The 17,883-nt window shown below is 42.7% G+C and overlaps 2 protein-coding genes across 4 annotated transcripts in view; both read left to right on the top strand.

Moving 5' to 3' along the window:
- Positions 1 to 3,910: 3,910 nt before the first annotated feature.
- LOC109952777 (uncharacterized protein KIAA2012 homolog) lies at positions 3,911 to 5,176 on the top strand. 2 transcript variants are annotated; one of them, XM_020588023.1, is made up of 3 exons: positions 3,911 to 3,967; positions 4,479 to 4,660; positions 4,906 to 5,176. In XM_020588023.1, exons 1-3 carry the CDS (start codon positions 3,919 to 3,921, stop codon positions 4,939 to 4,941), a joined length of 267 nt encoding a protein of 88 aa, XP_020443679.1. In that variant the 5' UTR covers positions 3,911 to 3,918; the 3' UTR covers positions 4,942 to 5,176. The 2 variants fall into 2 exon arrangements, with proteins under 2 accessions (XP_020443679.1, XP_020443678.1); XM_020588022.1 differs by having other exon boundaries at positions 4,479 to 4,656.
- A 3,547-nt stretch (positions 5,177 to 8,723) lies between these two features.
- LOC109952776 (uncharacterized) overlaps positions 8,724 to 17,883 on the top strand; it is a 12,474-nt gene continuing 3,314 nt past the window's right edge. The window contains exons 1-9 of one of the 2 annotated variants that reach the window (XM_020588019.1): positions 8,724 to 9,053; positions 10,183 to 10,671; positions 10,753 to 10,902; positions 13,762 to 13,997; positions 14,668 to 14,799; positions 15,227 to 15,308; positions 15,518 to 15,723; positions 16,063 to 16,149; positions 16,273 to 16,351. In XM_020588019.1, the coding sequence (XP_020443675.1) occupies positions 10,233 to 10,671; positions 10,753 to 10,902; positions 13,762 to 13,997; positions 14,668 to 14,799; positions 15,227 to 15,308; positions 15,518 to 15,723; positions 16,063 to 16,149; positions 16,273 to 16,351 (1,411 nt within the window). In that variant the 5' untranslated portion in view covers positions 8,724 to 9,053; positions 10,183 to 10,232. Of the gene's footprint in view, positions 9,054 to 9,206; positions 9,373 to 10,182; positions 10,672 to 10,752; positions 10,903 to 13,761; positions 13,998 to 14,667; positions 14,800 to 15,226; positions 15,309 to 15,517; positions 15,724 to 16,062; positions 16,150 to 16,272; positions 16,352 to 17,883 lie in introns of those variants that run through there. The other variant, XM_020588021.1, reaches the window with a different exon arrangement.

The raw sequence follows: 17,883 nt of genomic DNA on the forward strand, positions 1-17,883 counted from the left end.
AAAGACGCCAGGGAGTACGTAGCTGCCTGTGCTCCCTGTGCGCAATCCAAACCCCTCCACCAGTCTCCTGCGGGTCTTCTTCGGCCACTGACCACACCTAGCCGGCCCTGGTCTCATATTGCCCTAGACTTTGTCACTGGCCTTCCTCCCTCCCAGGGCAACACTGTCATACTCACCATCGTCGATCAATTTTCCAAAGCCGCCCATTTCCTCGCCCTTCCACAACTCCCCAATGCCTTCGACATCGCCCAGTCCCTGGTTCAGCACGTTTTCCGTATTCACGGCACCCCCATCACTATCGTTTCTGGCCGCGGTCCACAATTCACCTCCCATGTTTGGTCTGCTTTTTGCACTGCCCTCGAAGCATGTCCCTGTCTATCTTCCAGCTATCACCCCCAAACCAATGGCCAAGCTGAACGGCTAAACCAGGAGCTGGAAAATGCACTCCGTTGTGTCACCAGTTCCTCACCAGAAGACTGGAGCCAGTTGTTGCCCTGGGTGGAATATGCCCATAACACCCTCTCCAGCTCCGCCACAGGAATATCTCCCTTTCAGGTATCCCTTGGTTACCAACCTCCCCTGCTGTCGTCTGCCGAAACTGATATTGCTGTTCCCTCTGTCCAAGCCCACATCACTCGCTGTCAAGCCGTCTGGGATGAGACCAGGGCCGCCTTATTACGCACGGCAGACCAGAATAAGAGACTGGCTGATCGCCGCTGTCGGGCCGCTCCCACCTACCAGGTTGGGCAACAAGTGTGGCCCCCTCAACAGGTCAAACCCGTCTCCACAAGTCCCCTCTGTCCGCCGCCGGCTCCGCCTCCTCCTGCCCTTTGAGGTGGACGGTGGCCCCGCTTACACCGTCAGGCAGATCCTGGATGTCCATCCTAGGGGCCGAGGGTTCCAATATCTGGTGGACTGGGAGGGCTACGGCCCAGAGGAGCGGTCCTAGATTCTCCGCTCCTTTATTCTTGATCCTGCCCCTCTCACCTCCTTCTATCGAGCACACCAGGACAAACCTGGGGGGCCCCGGTGGCCCGTGCCTCCCTCCCTGGGATGGTGGTTTGACTGTCTGGGATCCATCCTTGGGGGGGGGGGGGCAGTGTCGGGTTTGCCCGCTGCCTTTCCTTGCACTAGCCAGCTCCCTTGCACTGATTGCACGATTAGACACACCTGCCTCGATTCACTGATTCTCACCAGCTGTACGTCGTTAGTCTCCCTCCTTATTTATACGCTGTTCACCAATCACTCCCCTGCTAGTTCTTTCTCTGTCTTCAGGCCCCCATGTATGTTAACGTTTTTGTTTGCCTTTGTGCCAAGTACGTTCTTTCTCTGTCTTCTTCTGCGCTTACCCGAGTTCCTGTCCTGCCCCGCCGTATCTGGTTTCCCTCCGCATCAGACCTCTTCTCTGGACCCTGGTTTCCCTCAGCTCCACCAGCCACCGCCTCACAGGTCGATGCACAGTCTCCCGTATTATGTCTCCCTGCTATTCTCCAGTAATATGTCTCTCTGCTATTCCCTCCTCAGTCATCATCAGCTACAACCCGACCAGCCCAGGAGTGAATCCAACACCCGCAGCCCAGCCCATCATCACTCCATTGACTGAAATTCCTGCCACCGCTGATCGACACCCGATCTTTTCTCTACTCCTCAATTCTTGTATATATTTTCGCATTGTTGGCACTGTAAATAAATCCCACTGCTTGCACCGAAGCCAGCTGCCTGGGTCTGTTGTTTTCTCTGCTCGCTCATCTGTGTGTCGAGCGTTTCTGACAGCTTGATGGGCAAAATGTTATTCATTATGAAGCGGCTGTAGTTTAGAAGGCAGAGCGGGTCGTCTCCTAGCCCAGCTGGAAGGTTGGCAGTTCGACTCCTGGCTTCTCTAGTCCACATGTCAGTGTCCTTGAGCAAGACACTGCACCCCTAGTAGCTACCGGTGATGTCACTGGTGTGTTAATGTACATGTGTTTGGGAGTGTGGATGGGTAAATAGTGTTAAAGCACTTTGAAACTGTATTAGACAGGAACAAGGAAGAGCCTTAACTAAAATTTTACTCCCAGTTAGTGCTAATTTGGAGCTGCAGATGAAAAGATGACATCTAAAATAACTGTAGACATCTTTGTAGAAGTACTAAGGCAGCCATTTCATGTGTCCTGTCTTTTGCAATCTTTTCCTACCTTTTTCTTTCTTTCATTTTCCTTTACTTTCCTGTTAGGAAATCCTGAGGACCACATGGAGAAAGAAGAGGTGGAGACTAACGAGGAAATAAAAGAAGAGTTTCACCTAAAATCCACCAGCATGTCGTCTGCATCACAAAAACACAACAACAGACTAGAAACAGAGGAGGACACAGACATACTTTCCACCAGTGACACACACAGCGGCATCCGATCAATGATTTCACTTGGGTCCACATCCTGGTTTGATCAGAGGAGCTCATGGAGGTCTGCTGCCTCTTCCTGTGAGGGGCCAATGGTAACTAGTGCCATGGATGCGGCTTCATCACGTGACCGCCTGTCATCCTGTTCAACTGTCATGGCAACGGAGAAACAGCTGATGTTGAACCCAGTGAAGCCAGAGGTCAGTAGGAAGCACAAACATGGAATACTTTGTGTTTGATTTCCGTATTTTTAACCCTTCTAGTTTAACACAACACTGTGCAAGGTTGATCTCTGCGTCTGTGTCTGTGTGTGTGTTTTAGTCCTCCAGGCCCAGAAGGAATAAGGAGGGAGAGGAGGCTGCAGCTCGGCGTCTGGCTCAGCAAGCAGAAAGACGGAGGCAGGAAGTGGAGAGGAAGAAGAGAGAGCAAGAGGAAGAAGAGCGGAAGTGGCAGGAGAAGAAACAGACAGAGGAGAGGATAAAGAACGAGCTGGAGGAGGAGAGGAGGAAGAGAGCTGAGGAGCTCAGGTTCTTTTTTCTTTTAAAACAACATTCATCAAATTATGTTTAACTTGTAAATAAAGGAAACATGAGCAAATTTGAGTTTACACAGTAATCAAGAGGAGTCTGCATGTTCTCCCTGTGCCTGCGTGGGTTCTCTCCATCTTCCTCCCACAGTCCAAAGACATGCAGCTTAGCTTGACTGGTGACTCTAAACTGCCTGTAGGAGTGAGTGTGAGTCTGTGTGGCTGTTTGTCTACATGTCAGCCCTGTGATAGACTTGTGACCTGTCCAGGGTGAACCCTGCCTCTCATCCAATGTCAGCTGGGATTGGCTCCAGCCCCCACCTTGTGACCCTATTCACGAATAAGTGGTATAAATAACGGATGGATGGACGGACAGTAATCAAGATGACTCTTGATTTTTAATCGTATAGATGTGATTCCATCTACATTTTTGTTTAACTCAAGTTTAAGTTAATATACTGCAACAAAGTTGTTAGCAAACAGGTGCTTGTTTACACATTCAGGAGTTACTGAGGACATCATTATTTATGTGGTGTTAAAGTTTGTCTACCTAGTAAATGTTCTGGGTCTCTGCCAGCACCTGAGCACAATGTCTGGGTTTGCAGCTAAATGCTGCACTGAAAGTTAGCCAGAAGAGTGAAGTGCCGGCCTGACAACTAATCACTGATCTCGCACTGTAAATTAATATGAGTGATACCATTCACATCGTCACATTGTTTTCACTTTTACATTTGATTTAAATGTAAAAAAATGTTTGGTGTTTTGAGGCATGTTTTTTTTGACTGTTACCTCTGCAGGTCATGATATGGTAACTGCTGTTGTGTGACCTCCAAAATTTTTTGGGGAACTTTTTTATCTGCCACCATATTAATATTGACTCTCCACCTCCAGACTGAAGAAGCTGGCAGAGGACGAGAAGAGGCGAAGGCGTGAGGTAGAGGAGCAGGAGCGAGCAAGACAGGAACAGGCACAAAGAGAAAGGGAGAGGAGGAGGCAGGAGGAGAAGAGGAGGCAGATGGAGCGACTCCACAGGATAAGAGAGGAGGAGGAACAGAGGAGGAAAGGTGAGAGGACACAGGAAGTGAAGGCGAAAGCAATGGAAGGATAAAAGAACTTGGAGAGGACAGACAAACAAAAGAGGAACATGAGGTGTTTTGATCTGCCCTGGATAAAAATGATCCAGCATTCAGGAGAAATTACATGTTGATATCATAAGGTTATCTCACTGTTTAGTGTCTTCAGTTTTGTTAAAAGCTCATCTGATTCAAAAGTACATGTTATACATGTATGTTGTCTGCACAAATCCCTATCAGCTGCTGCCTCATGAATTTGATTTTGTTTGGTACTTTGATATTGCCTCCACATTTTGCAATTGCTTTAAAAAAGTATTCCACATGCAGAATTTTAATTTCACAATGCATTTTGACTTCTTACATTGTGTCATTTCCCACTTTTGATACTTTTTGAAAACACAGCTGTATTTTATTGCATCAAATGAGTTGGAAAAAATAAAAAGATTATCCAATATTTTGGTAATAATTCAGTTTCCTGGAAGCTGTGTTTTGTTTGCTACAGCTGAACTGGAGCATTTGCAGCTGGAGGAGGAGAAGAGGCATGAGGAGGAGATCAAGAAACTACACGAGATGACTGAGAGTGAGAGGACAGAGTACCTCCACAGGAAGGAGCAGGAGGAGGAGGACCGGAGGAGAGAAGAGGAGGAGGAGGACAGGCTGCAGGCAGAGCTGCTCGACACGTATGTGTGTGTCTGTCCTCTTAAACTGGGGCTAAAATAAATACATATACATTCAGATGTTGCCAAAAGGTTATACCTTGTGTTGTATGGCAGCACATTTACTTTACATCACACTTGTTTTGACATTTACATTTCTGGATGAGAGAAATTCAATAGTTTCAAAAAGTTTAAAATAAATGAGAAATAAATTATTATCCATGGTACATTATGCTGCTGATCTCTCTCTCTCTTGCTTTGTCCTCCCTGCAGAGAGATGGCGCTATTGCAGCAGCATTTGGCCTTTAAGAGAGGTCTCCTGTTGCAGGCTGGAGGTCTGGATAAAACCCAAAGTATCTCCAGACCATGGATCTACTCCTACTTTGCTTTGTTACAGATACTGGGTCAAAATCCACCTAAAGCTGAGACCATGACCCCCTGACTATAAGATTATAATTTGTGAAATTAATTTGTAGCTCATTGTCGGAAATTAAATCATTCTTGGGTTTCTAATGAAAATGGTACATATAAAGTTTAAAATCATGTTGTTCTTGTGTTCTTTGTATTGACATGTCAACTGGAATGTAAAGCATTTAAACAACATTCAGGTGGTTAGCTTCTAGCATAATATTCATAAATGAAGTCATTTTATAAAAACTAAAGAATACAAAAGGAAAAACTAACAATTACAAACCTTAAATAAAAACACAGATAACCTGAAATTTTGCACAAATACTGTAAATATAGCAAATTGCAAAATAGCAGAAAAATAACTAGTCCACTGAAATAATACAGTATCTTAAATAAAGCGAATTTTATTATATAACATTATATAATTCAATATTGCTTGTATTAGCAAACTGCTGTGTCATAAAGATGCAATGTTTTTATTGCAACAACCTTTTAAAAAGAATCGCACTGGGATTTATAATAAGTTGAAAAGTCTCTCTGGCATTTAAAAAGACAGTGTCTTCCAATGGACAGTAATACCTTTGTATTATGTTCATAACTATTTTGTCATAAAAGCAACACCAATACAAGTCATCAAACAAAGACCTGGGCCCTCTACCATGAAGCAAGTTCAGCTTAGTCTGGAACATCACTGGGCCTAACATTGGTGATTCTGAAAAGGCAGCATCAGTATCTGTGTTTTCCTACAGACTTTAAACCGAGCTGCAATGTCAACAGTAGTAATAAGTGATCAGTATGAAGTGTAATCCAGGAGCACCATGTACTATCTGGTCAGCTGCCGTTCACACACCTGATGCACCGTGCACATTGAAGAAGTAGAGTGCAGTTGCCTAGACGACCAGTCTGGGCATTGATGTAAAATGAAATTGCTGCTTTTCTGCAGAGCTAACACACATCAACGACAGAAAAGACAGACAGTGGTGTACTGTGACATGTTAACATGCTCCACACACTGCCAGCATGTGTCACCCTGTGTGAGAACTCTTTGCATTTTAAAAGGAGCTCATATAAAGTGACAGCAAACTCTAACTGTTGTGATTCATTATTTTGATCTGTGTGTTCATGTGTGTGCATATCTGAGGGATGATTTGAAGGGAATATTCCAGACATGTGATGCAATTAACACCTTCAGACTTATTTTGGATACAGTAGTTTCAATAGCACAGGGCCACACACACCAGCCCAGAGGTGATGTAACTGAACTCTAATGAGTGCCATTAGGTCTTCTACTGTGCCTTCCCTGATGTGGTTGCACAGGCCTCTGGGACCAGGGCTCATTGCTGTATGACTCAGTGACTAATGTGTGCTGGCCACAAAGCCCATATGTAATGACAACTTAGATGTGTAGTTGTTTCAGTAGAAGATCAACATTGTCTTCATTATCCCATGAGAGCAATTAAACAAACTGCCCTACAGTGGTGACCCAAACATACACCTATAGTAACAGATTAAACAACAACGTCAGACAATTTGCAAAAGCACACATGCCAGAAGAAGGCCACACAGTTTGTGATGCTACTTCTGACAATTATTTTAAAATTTTGGACATTTGTTTGACATGGACTGTGTTCAAGCCATATTATCTCTGGTCTTTCATTGCCAGTGAAATCACAGTATGTTTAGTATGACTCTGATATTATTAGACTGCTAAACATGATCAACAAACTAATCAAGGGAAATCTAATCTAAGAGCTCAAATTTCAAACGATTACAAAATAGCTGTGAGAAATGGAGTACCAACAGTGAATGGATTTGGAGAGTAAGTGATGCTTGTAAACATTATGCATACTCATAGATTTGCCAGATAAACTGCTACTGAACTTCTTCCTTTGTTTGTCTGCAACTACAACCAGTGAGACATTTTGACTTGTCAAAGCAGGAAAAGCAGAAGTGTAAATAATAACTTTAATGATGGCACACGATTAGAAATCATGTGCAACTAGTTTTGAAGCACACAACAGCACAAGAGTCATTTAAAAGTCAAGTGTCCAATTATTTTTCAACTATTCCAAACAATTACAAGTGCATTTTGGGAAGTGCTACACTAAATCTCCCACAGTTCTTTTTACAGACGTGACAAATGAAAGGAAAGCCCAACATAAAGTGTGGACAATGAGGTTCTGCGTCACCACGTGGCACCAGAACAGCTCCAGTGCACTTTGACTCTCCAAGTCTCTGAACTCTCCTGGAGCAATGAACACCGTTGTTCCAACAGATATTCCCTCATGTGATGTTTTGATGACAGTGGTAGAGACCTTGTCTAACACATCACTCCAACATTTCCCATAGCTGTTCAACTGGGCTGAGACCTGGTGACTAGGAAGGCCACAGCATATGATTCACATCATTTTCATACTCATCAAACCCTTTAGTGACCTCTTGTGTCCTCTGCATAGTGGGCACTGTCATCCTGGAAGAAGTCCCCCAGTACTACATGACCAAAGCTGCCCAAGTACTTATGATCTAGACAATAGGATCTCAATATAAAAGCATTGCTGGACTGCAACATCCAGTAGAGCTTTCTTTATTTTTACCAAACAGACAGGATTAACAGACAGCGATACAACCATGGATATTACCCAAAGTAATAGTAGGTCTAACTTTATTATAAGAAAAAAATAAATTGATTCTAATTGTAATTACAATTCTAATTGACCCCTCAAATTGTAAGGATTACTTAGAAGGCAGTACCTTAGCTGTATTCAGATATATACAGATGCATCAAAAAATTCAGACAATAAAGTGGGAATTGCATTCAGTATGCCAGAATTCAGAATCAGAGTTGGAATAAGAATTAGCGATGGTTTACAGTTTATACTGGGGAGATACTGGCAGGGGGTTGAAGATGTAAGAGCTCTGGGAGCAGTGATCTGTTTTGATTGTTCTGATTAACCAGCCTGAAAGATGACCTGATGTTTTAGCTGAGATGTGTTGTACTTTACGTAGAATTCAAATGATGGGTCCAATTATAACATTTGTGAGGATTTCAGCTCATATAGGTGTCATAGGAAATTAAGTAGCTGACAAATGGGCAAGAGGAGCTACAAAAAAGATATTGGTATTAAGGTGAATAATAGTAAACCAGAAGTAAGGATAATTATAAAAGGTAAACTGAAAACTGATGTCAGAAACAATGGGAAGATGAGAGAACAGGAAGATGGTTATATAAGATCCAAAAAAGGTAGGTACAGCAAGATGCACAGTAGGAACAGAAATGGTAGAAGAAGGAGAAGAAGTAGTAGACGTAGGAGAGAAGGGACAATAATATCCAGATTACGGTTTGGGCATACAGGACTAAATAATACATTATTTAAAATAGTTAAACATGTTACTGAAAAGATTAGAGAATGTTATGTTATACTGCACAAAATATGAAGCTGAGATAAAGGAAATAATTCAGAAATGTAGATGTCATTTGATCTGGGTGATATTTTATAAAGCAGCCCTGGAGACATATGTTTTCTGTTTTAGTTTTAGTATTTAATAAAAAAGAAACGTGATAGGAAGAATTTAAGTAATTCTATTAAATATGAGTGAAAATACATATATTTGCGTTAACTGATTAATTATTAGATTTAAGCGAAGACAGGTGAGATTCCTGACTCCTCCTATCCAGTTGTTGGTGGTAATGCACAACTTTTTTTCCGCCAACCATAGGGTAAACTCGAGGAAGGAGTAGTAGAAGAAGAAGTAGCATTAGCATTAGCATTTATTTTGAGGTCCGACACAATTCACTTGCTATCTTAAATTTATATCAAAGGAAACTGATTATGTGAACAAAGTCATGTGCCTATTAATGGCAGTCTGTTTAATGGAGAAATAATGCCCAATAGTTTGCATAACTACGATTTTTCTCCCTGAATTAATGTTAGAATATTAGTGCAGCTAACGGAGCTAACGGTCATCTTAACGTTAACTGGCTAAGCTTTTATCATTAAGGAGTATAAGCGGTAAGTGAGGTGTTTGGTCTTTTATCCTACTTTTAATTTAAATAGAGACCATGCAGAAAGGTCCTTTAAAGAGACCGTGGACACAGAAAGGTGCTACGTTAACGTCAGCTATCGTTAGCTCATAATGTTAGCGTGAAAACACCTGCTTATTTTTGCCCTAAAGCGTGCGAATTGAGCTAAAATATCTGAACTGGAAGATGGAAGTTCATAGTTTAATTGAATTAGACCTAAAACCTATGTCACTTTTGTGTAAGCAATTTTACGAGTTGTACGGCTCCGGTTTCTGATATGGCACACAGGTCAGGTGGATACCTGCATTGTACGTATTAACAGTTTGTTCTAGTTAAATGCAGTAACTGACATCCTGCACTCGGTGGAAAAGAAAGCAAAACATTGATGCGCACTAGTAACATTTTCAGAACTGATCCAAATACCAAACACTTAACAAAGGAAGGTCAGTCATGCTGTTGTAGTACCCTAAGAAATGAAAGGAACATATACTGTGTTCGTTTCATTTACCATTCATTAATATAAAATGTATTTTTATTAGCTCTGGCAGGTTTTATCACCTTCTTTGTTTATTTTAAGGATTGTCCACACCGTTTTCCTCACAGTGAAAATGATGATTATTGGAAATATGTCAGTGAAATGTTTGAGACAAATGATGAATCCTTTGAAGGAGCCATATATTTTCACGATCAGTATGGGGTCATACGTTTATAAAAGTGTGTTTTAGTCCTGAGACCTTTGACAAAGTTGGCATTTTTGTTTTAATTGTGATTCTTAACCAAGCTCTGTTACTTGTTTAATGCTAAACATTGACCCATTTCACAGCATATATTTTCAAGTCATTAGTTTGTTGTTTGTTTTCTGGGTTTAATTTTCCAATAACATGGCTAATCAATATATTGCTTTTTGGCACCCGACCCACAAATCTTAAATACTGGAGCCTTCTTTAATGCACCAAACACTGCTCAAATTGCATTACCATGTGAAATAATGGAACTTAAACAAAACCTTAGGGTGTCTTATTTGTTCGATGTGATTTATGTAGTCACATTTCTCTGTTGCTAGTCTCAAATGAATTACTAAACTGCACTTGTAAAAGGTCATGTAAATGTGTGTTTAGGTAAACTTTGAAGGGCCTTCTCCAGGTGTTTTGGGCTGTCGGCATTACCAATGGATGTCAGCATAGCAGTATCACTGATTCGAGGCCAGATGGGCACCGTGGTTGAGCGGGCAGTGAACGGAGCTGTAGAGACAGTGCTGGCTGAGATGCTCAAAGTGGTTGGAGTTAAATTTGAGGAGCTAAAAGCTCAAGTGGTGCTGATGAAGAGGGACATTGCGGCATTGCAAAGAGAGAAAGCCCTAAAAGAGAAGGAGAATGACAATATTCGAGCCAAGCTGCGTTACACCGAACTGAAACTTAAGTACTACAGACAGGGAGTGGAGGAGGAGCTGCAGCAGAGAGCCTCTGCTAGCACTCTGGTCCGCATCCACCCGTCCACCTTTCCCCAAACACACAGAGGTGGTGCAAGCACTTCCTCCACTGACACCTCCCCACCATGTTCAGCTCAGACCAGGACCACTGAGGGAACACTGACAAGACACAGTCAAGGTAACTACCACTGAAATGACCAACTCCTGCTTGTTCATGCAATCCAATGAGTCATACTCTTTCCTGTGATTTTTCTCCCAGAATCCACCTCTTCACAGAACACAAGCAGGTGTGCAATCGGATTGCACTGTCATTCAGATGTGGGAGTTGCCAGCGCTGACTCGTGTGGCCTGCTGCTGCCTCCCTCCATGTCTGTGAACACAGGTGTAGAATCTGTGGATAGCAGTTCAGGTACAGAGCTGAGTGGTGATGGCTGAAGCTGGATGACAGTGAGTGTGTTGACTAGGGCTGACACTTTCTCAAAAACTATGTTCAAATGATGGTTGAGCTAATGCACAATTCATTCAAATACATTCAAGCACAACCAACAAGACGCCACAGTCCTTTTAGTGTTTACATCCCATTTAAGCTGGTTTTCAAAACATTTACCCAGATACTTGTAAGAGCTGACAATTTCCATGCTCTCATTTTGTATAGAACTAGATGTGGTGGGAGTTTTATTAAGTCTAAAATAACTTTCTTTGGGCTTGGTTTTAACCATTTCCAACTCCAAGAAATTATTACTGCACCACTCCACAAAAGTTGTGAGAGGACATCCATGGTCCTGTCCAGTACCCCGAAGAGGAGACAGGAAAGCAGTATCATCCAAGAATGTGACAAGACAGTATACATGATTAAAAGCAGTTGTGATAAGACGCACCTTGAAGTCAGCCAGTGTGTGTGGATACAGCGTTAGAAAAACAGCCATTAACTAAAACCTGGTGTCTGTCAGTCAAGAAAGTTAACATTCGTAGTACCAGTTGGTGAGACAAGTTAAAATCTGATACCAGTCTTTCAGTTGAAAGATGTTGCTGCATATTGTTAAAAACTGAAGAAAAGTCAGTAAACAACAGCCTCACACAGGTCACTGTGTCCAACACACTGTGTCATCCTCATGAAGCCATTCACTGTCCTAGAGCTGCAGCCATGAGTCAGTTCACTGGTAGAAAATTAACCAGCAGCTCTTTAGAAGCATCAGTCACCAACATGTTCAGGTTCCAGAATCAGCTTTATTGGCCAGGTGTGTTGGACATGAGGAATTTGACTCTGGTACATTGGCTCTCAATGTGCATGTACATATCCCCATGCAAGGGGCAAGTAAATGGTAAACCAACGTGTAGTAGTTGTGTAGTATAACAAAATAAACAGTATAAACAAGCAATAAACAGTGCAAACAATACAAAACATACAGTATAAACAGGCAGTAAACAATGCAGACAGACAAAGGAATGCTCAATGAAATGAGATAAATAGGAATACAAATAGAGTACTTAAAACTAGAGACCTGTACGGATCTGTATAATCTGTACGAGGTATATATACAGGTATTGCACTGAGGGTTATTGTCCAATCATACTGTTGTGCGTCAAGTGTTCATCAGAGTGATGGGCTGGGGGAAGAAACTGTCCTTGTGCCTGGTTGTCTTAGTGCACAGTGACCTGTAACACCGTCCAGAGGGGAGGAGTTCAAACAGATTGTGTCCAGGGTGTGAGGGGTCAGCAGTGATCCTCTCCACCCTCCTTTTGACCCATGAGGTGTACAGGTCCTCCATGGAGGGCAGGCTCACACCAATGACCTTTTCTACAGTCCTGACTGTTCGCTGAAGTCTGTACTTGTCCTGTTTGGTTGCTGAGCCAAACCAGACAGTGATGGAGGTGCAGAGAACAGACTCGATGATTCCTCAGGAGGTACATCCTCTGCTGTGCCTTCTTGGTGATGGTCCTGATGTTGGACGTCCACTTCAGGTCCTGGGAGACAGTAGAGCCCAGGAACTTGTAGGACTTTGCTGATACAGTGCTGCCAAGTAAAGTGAGGGGGCCGCCTGTGCTTATTGTCTGGGTGCAGGATGTGGTTTTCCCCAGCCTCACCTGCTGCTTTCTGTCTGTCAGAAAGCTAGTAATCCACTGACAGGTGGGGGCAGGAACAGTGAGCTGGGTCAGTTTGGAGTGGAGGATGTCTGGGATGGTGGTGTTGAATGCTGAGCTGAAGTCCACAAAGAGGGCCCGTGCATAGGTCCCTGGGGAGTCAAGGTGTTGCAGGATGTAATGCAGTGCCATGTTCACTGCATCGTCCACTGACCTGTTTGCCCAGTAGGTGAACTGCAGGGGGTCTAGCAGGGGGTCTATGGTGTCCTTCAGGTGGGCCAACACCAGTCTTTCAAAGCACTTCATAACTACAGATGTCAGGGCGACAGGTCTGTAGTCGTTCAGTCCACTGATGGAGGTTTCCACCTTCTTTAATGGGACTTTTTCCCAGTGTTTGACATTCTGGGAATAAAAAGATCAATCAGATCATTAAGATGATAATTAATTGGTGACCTTGCAGTTTTTAGTTTCCACTCATTTTTTTATTTTTTATTTTTGTAAATTTGTCACCCAGCTGGCTTGTCATTGGGCTAGTTTTTTCACCATAGAGCAATGAGCCTTATAGTATTTAACCTAAAGTTATAATATGTAAAGTTTTTCAAATTTTGTTGTTGTATAAATATGCTTTAAAACTTGTCTCAATGTGGAGAGGTGCTGCCAAAGCCTCCTGTGACCCAGATATTAGCTTCTAAAAGGTTTTGAGCAGGACTGACGGCTCTAACCAATCAGAGAATTTCAGTTATTTCTGCTTGATCAATAAGTTTTGTTGTATTCTCATTTATTGCAATTTCATAAAGGCAAATATCTGCAGAGCATGTCCGAGCGTAGCAGGTCATAGTGGAGCAGGGAGAGAGTGTTGGACGGAGCAGAGTGGGGTGATTTGATGCTTTCATGCTAGTGCTACCATAAGCTTTAAAACTGTACCATTTAGTGCATATACTGATCAAAGTACTTTAGAGCTCAAAAAAGTCATTTTTAAGGAATGCTTATCAATAGTGTTTATTATACGTGTTTATGTAAAAACAGTCTGATTGCCTGACCTGGTATTATTTTATTTTTTAAAATCTTTGTTGGGCTATAGTCTTATTAGTGTACGTAGAGCATAAGAAACGTAAAAATAAACACAGAAATGTATTGTTGTCAAGAATAAGTAATGTAGACTGAACAAATGCCTGTGTGTGTCCAGTTCTGGTATGTTGCACAGAGCAAGATATAGCTGAAAGCAAGGCTGGCGATCAGGAAGCCGACTGCGAGTGGACCATCACTTTGCCGCCACACGCAGAAGGCTTGGACACTGCCTTGGCCCCTCCTCCTGTCCAGGAACTGACTTCGGATCCAGGGCGGCTGTCAGCATCTGGCTTGCCGTCCCCAGATGGTTCTACCCAAGCTGGTAGCTCCACGCTGCCCTCCTCTGCTGTACAGGTGACAATACACACACCTGCTGAAGCAGGCTGAAGTGAAGTGATCCATGTTTTTGGCTTCTGACTTCTATTTAAAAGCAAGGCCACAGACAAACAGCTATCTTCATATTACTTTATTAGTAGAAGAACTAAATGGACTAGATTAGAGAAAGAAAACTGTTCAGATTTTCTACAACTTGTGTTTTAAATACACAGAAGTGATTTTATCAAATGTTATTTTACTGGACTGAACAACCAAACAGTGGGATTTTAAAGTATTGATGTGACACGGTTTCTTTTTTTGCTTTTCTAGAACTGCTGTGCATTACAGAAATGATGATATATATATATAAAAATTAAAATCAGAAGAAACAGTAATGCCTAAGATGGCATGGGGAAAAAAAGCCAGAAAAGCTTCTCCTGTAAAGATGGCAGTGTGTCCACAGCTAAAGATGAATCTAGCTGTACCAAAGCTCAGCAGGATGCACTATAGTGAAGCAACAGGGTTGGCAGTGAAGTACTAAGGTAAATCATGATACATAAAGTTATTTGCTACATGGCTCTGAACATCCTCCCTGACTACTAGAGGACTACTGCCTAACTGAAACATCTACAGAAGTACACTAGTGGAAGTATTACAAGTATTACACATCACAGTCCTAAAGTCTGGGTTGTCTTGTATTGTAACGCAGGTAAAGGAGGAGGTCGAGCAGCAGGAGCAGGAGGAGGAGGAGGTGATCTGTATCAAGGAGGAGGCAGAAGAAGAGCAGGAGGTGATGTTGCTGGATTGCCAGGTGCAGCACACTCATCTTCCAGAGTCAGAGGTAAAGCTGGAGCTGAATATCTCATCTAAGAATGCTGGGTCACTTTTTGAGTTTGTGTGGTGAGAGTTTTTTTTTTTCAGGTTTCTTTTGGGAAGAAACAAAGATACAGCTTGTTGGGTTTTATTGGTGCTCAGCAGCAGTTGATAATGTCAGTCCCCTCTGGAAAAAAAGGGATTGCTTTGCACCAACATTCAAACAGATATAAATCCACCAGTGATAAGGAAACATCACTGACAGATTTGGGCTATGCTGCCAGGGAACAGAGTGAGTTCTGATGTGGGATAGAAATGCATTCTGGAAAACTAAACTAACTTAATTAAAATACCTCATCACAATAACTCTAAACAAGGTAATTCTCAGAAAGCATAAATATCACACGGTTGAACCATGTGTGGAAGAGAACGAATACTTGTCTCTTTTCCTGCAGAGATCAGTGCCAGATTGGTCTGGGCACCCAGTGAGCCAGGTGAATCGCATGACAACCTTCAGCTCAGCTGGACCAAGCACCTGTGAGTAGATCTGAATGTCTGAGCTTATTTGCCTGGATAGTGTTAGAATCTGAGCATAGTAACTTCTACTTGCAGTGTTGATTCCAAAGATGTAGCTGCCTTCTTATTCCCCCGGGCCTAAAATCAGTATTGATAACAGCTAAAATAGCCAAAAACCAACAGTAATTACTGTATATAACTAATGAAACCCTTTCTGGATGTGCTTTCAGGTCCAGTGCCTCAGCTGGTGGCCTCTATGCCATCGATGGAAGCCTTGCCACTCAGTGTCCCACCTCACCAGGCGGCGCGGCCCTGGGCTAAAGACCTTAGCCTTTATGAAGAATACAAACTGCGCAGGAATGAGCTCCGCCGTCGAAGCCTCAGCAGACGCAGAGAGCTGGAGAAAACATTACCTCAGCCGCTGCTGGCAGATCTGGTTAGTTGACCATATAGCATTCACTTCTTTCTTACATATGCATTCCACATTTTAAGAATCTGTATAGAAGAAAGGAACACTGCATTTGGCCAAAGCCAAAAGGGGGAGTTCCTTCTCCAACTGCACACTGTAGAAGGCCTAGTTGAAACATCTACATTATTTCCCCTATGGTGTGTGACAGTTTGAAGTAAAGAAAAATGTTTGTTTGTTTTTGTGCTGAGGATAAGCTGTAACCTATTCACATAAAAATGTTTAAGGGTTTTAGAGTTTAAAGAGACAGTTTATATAAAAGTATCTTCTTACATTGGCTGATATTTAACATAAAATGATGTTTTAAAGGTGCGAGAGCGTCGAGAGAAGACCAGATTGAGGGTGGCCAGATGGAGAGCAAAAAGGAAACTCCAGGCCTGTCTAAATCAGGCTCAGGTCAGTACATGTTGTAGAGTACAACCGTACTCACCAGTTACATAAACTATCATTTACAAAGAAGGAACCTTTCTTCACAGTGAAACAAAGCCTTTCATTTCTTTTTATCTTGCTGTCTCTTAGGCTCAAGGTGGCACTGCAGGTTTTTCTGACACTGGCATTCCCATTAGCAGCCCACAGCAGGAGCTCAGAGTGAATCGTGGTAAGACGGGACGCATCTTGAACTTACTTCTGCTTTTTAATCTGTTTGTTGTCAGCTGTTCTGTCTGTCCCAGTTCTCATGTTTTTTGTACTCTGGTTGTAAAGCAGAGCATTTTGGCAACATACTGTACAGAACCTTCAATTTTTGAAGACCATGGATGTGTGGACGGTGACAGCGTTTTTAAAAACTGAAAAGTGCCTGCTCATGTGGATGGAAATGTTTCTTGGTTCTGTGTTCAGAAGACCAAGTTTCATTCTTTCCTCAAGATAAAAGGTCAACTCATTTGGTGGACAGATTTTGAAAATCTGAAAATTAAGTAGGGTTCCTTGCAGCATATAATAGGAGCTGGGCCATCTCATCCAAAATATAAACTGTCTCCACTTATATTAGTAAGATTCTATAAAAGAACTTAACCAAAACTGTAATTAATTATGAGAAAAAAAATCTCACGATACAGTGAGGAACAGAAGTATTTGAACACCCTGCGATTTTGCAAGTTCTCCCACTTAGAAATCATGGAGGGGTCTGAAATTCACATTGTAGGTGCATTCCCACTCAGACAGAATTAAAAAGAAAATTTCAGGAAATCACATTGTATGATTTTTAAATAATTTATTTGTCTAGCACTGCTGAACATAAGTATTTGAACACCTGAGAAACAGCAAGAATTCTGGCTCTCAAAGACCTGTTACTGTGCCTTGAAAAAGTCCACCTCTACTCCACTCATTAATCTAAATTAGTAGCACCTGTCTGAGCTCTTTAAAGACACCTGTCCACCCCACAGTCAGTCAGACGCCAACTACTACCATGGGCAAGACCAAAGAGCTGTCAAAAGACACCAGAGACAAAATTATGGACCTCCACAAGGCTGGAAAGGGCTACAGGGCAATTGCCAAGCAGCTTGGTGAAAACAGATCAACTGTTGGAGCAATTGTTAGAAAATGGAAGAGGCTAAAGACGACTGTCAGTCTCCCTCGGACTGGGACGCCATGCAAGAGCTCACCTCGTGAGGTATCACTGATTATAAGAAAGGTGAGGAATCAGCCCAGAACTACAAGGGAGGAGCTGGTCAATGACATGAAGAGAGCTGGGACCACAGTTCTGTCGGTAGAACACTACGCTGTCATGGTTTCAAATCATGCATTGCACGGAAGGTTCCCCTGCTCAAGTCATCACATGTCCAGGCCCATCTGAAATTTGCCAAAGACCATCTGGATGATCCAGAGGAGGCATGGGAGAAAGTCATGTGGTCAGATGAGACCAAAGTAGAACTTTTTGGTCTAAACTTCACTCATCGTGTTTGGAGGAAAAAGAAGGATGAGTTGCATCCCAACAACACCATCCCTACTGTGAAGCATGGGGGTGGTAACATCATGCTTTGGGGGTGCTTTTCTGCGAAGGGGACAGGACGTCTGCACTGTATTAAGGAGAGGATGAATGGGGCCATTTATTGTGAGATTTTGAGCAACAACCTCCTTCCCTCAATCAGAGCATTGAAGATGGGTCGTGGCGGGGTCTTCCAACATGACAAC

Source organism: Monopterus albus, unplaced genomic scaffold (genome assembly GCF_001952655.1).
Source record: "Monopterus albus unplaced genomic scaffold, M_albus_1.0 scaffold495.1, whole genome shotgun sequence".
In the NCBI taxonomy this organism is placed as follows: Eukaryota; Metazoa; Chordata; class Actinopteri; order Synbranchiformes; family Synbranchidae; genus Monopterus; species Monopterus albus.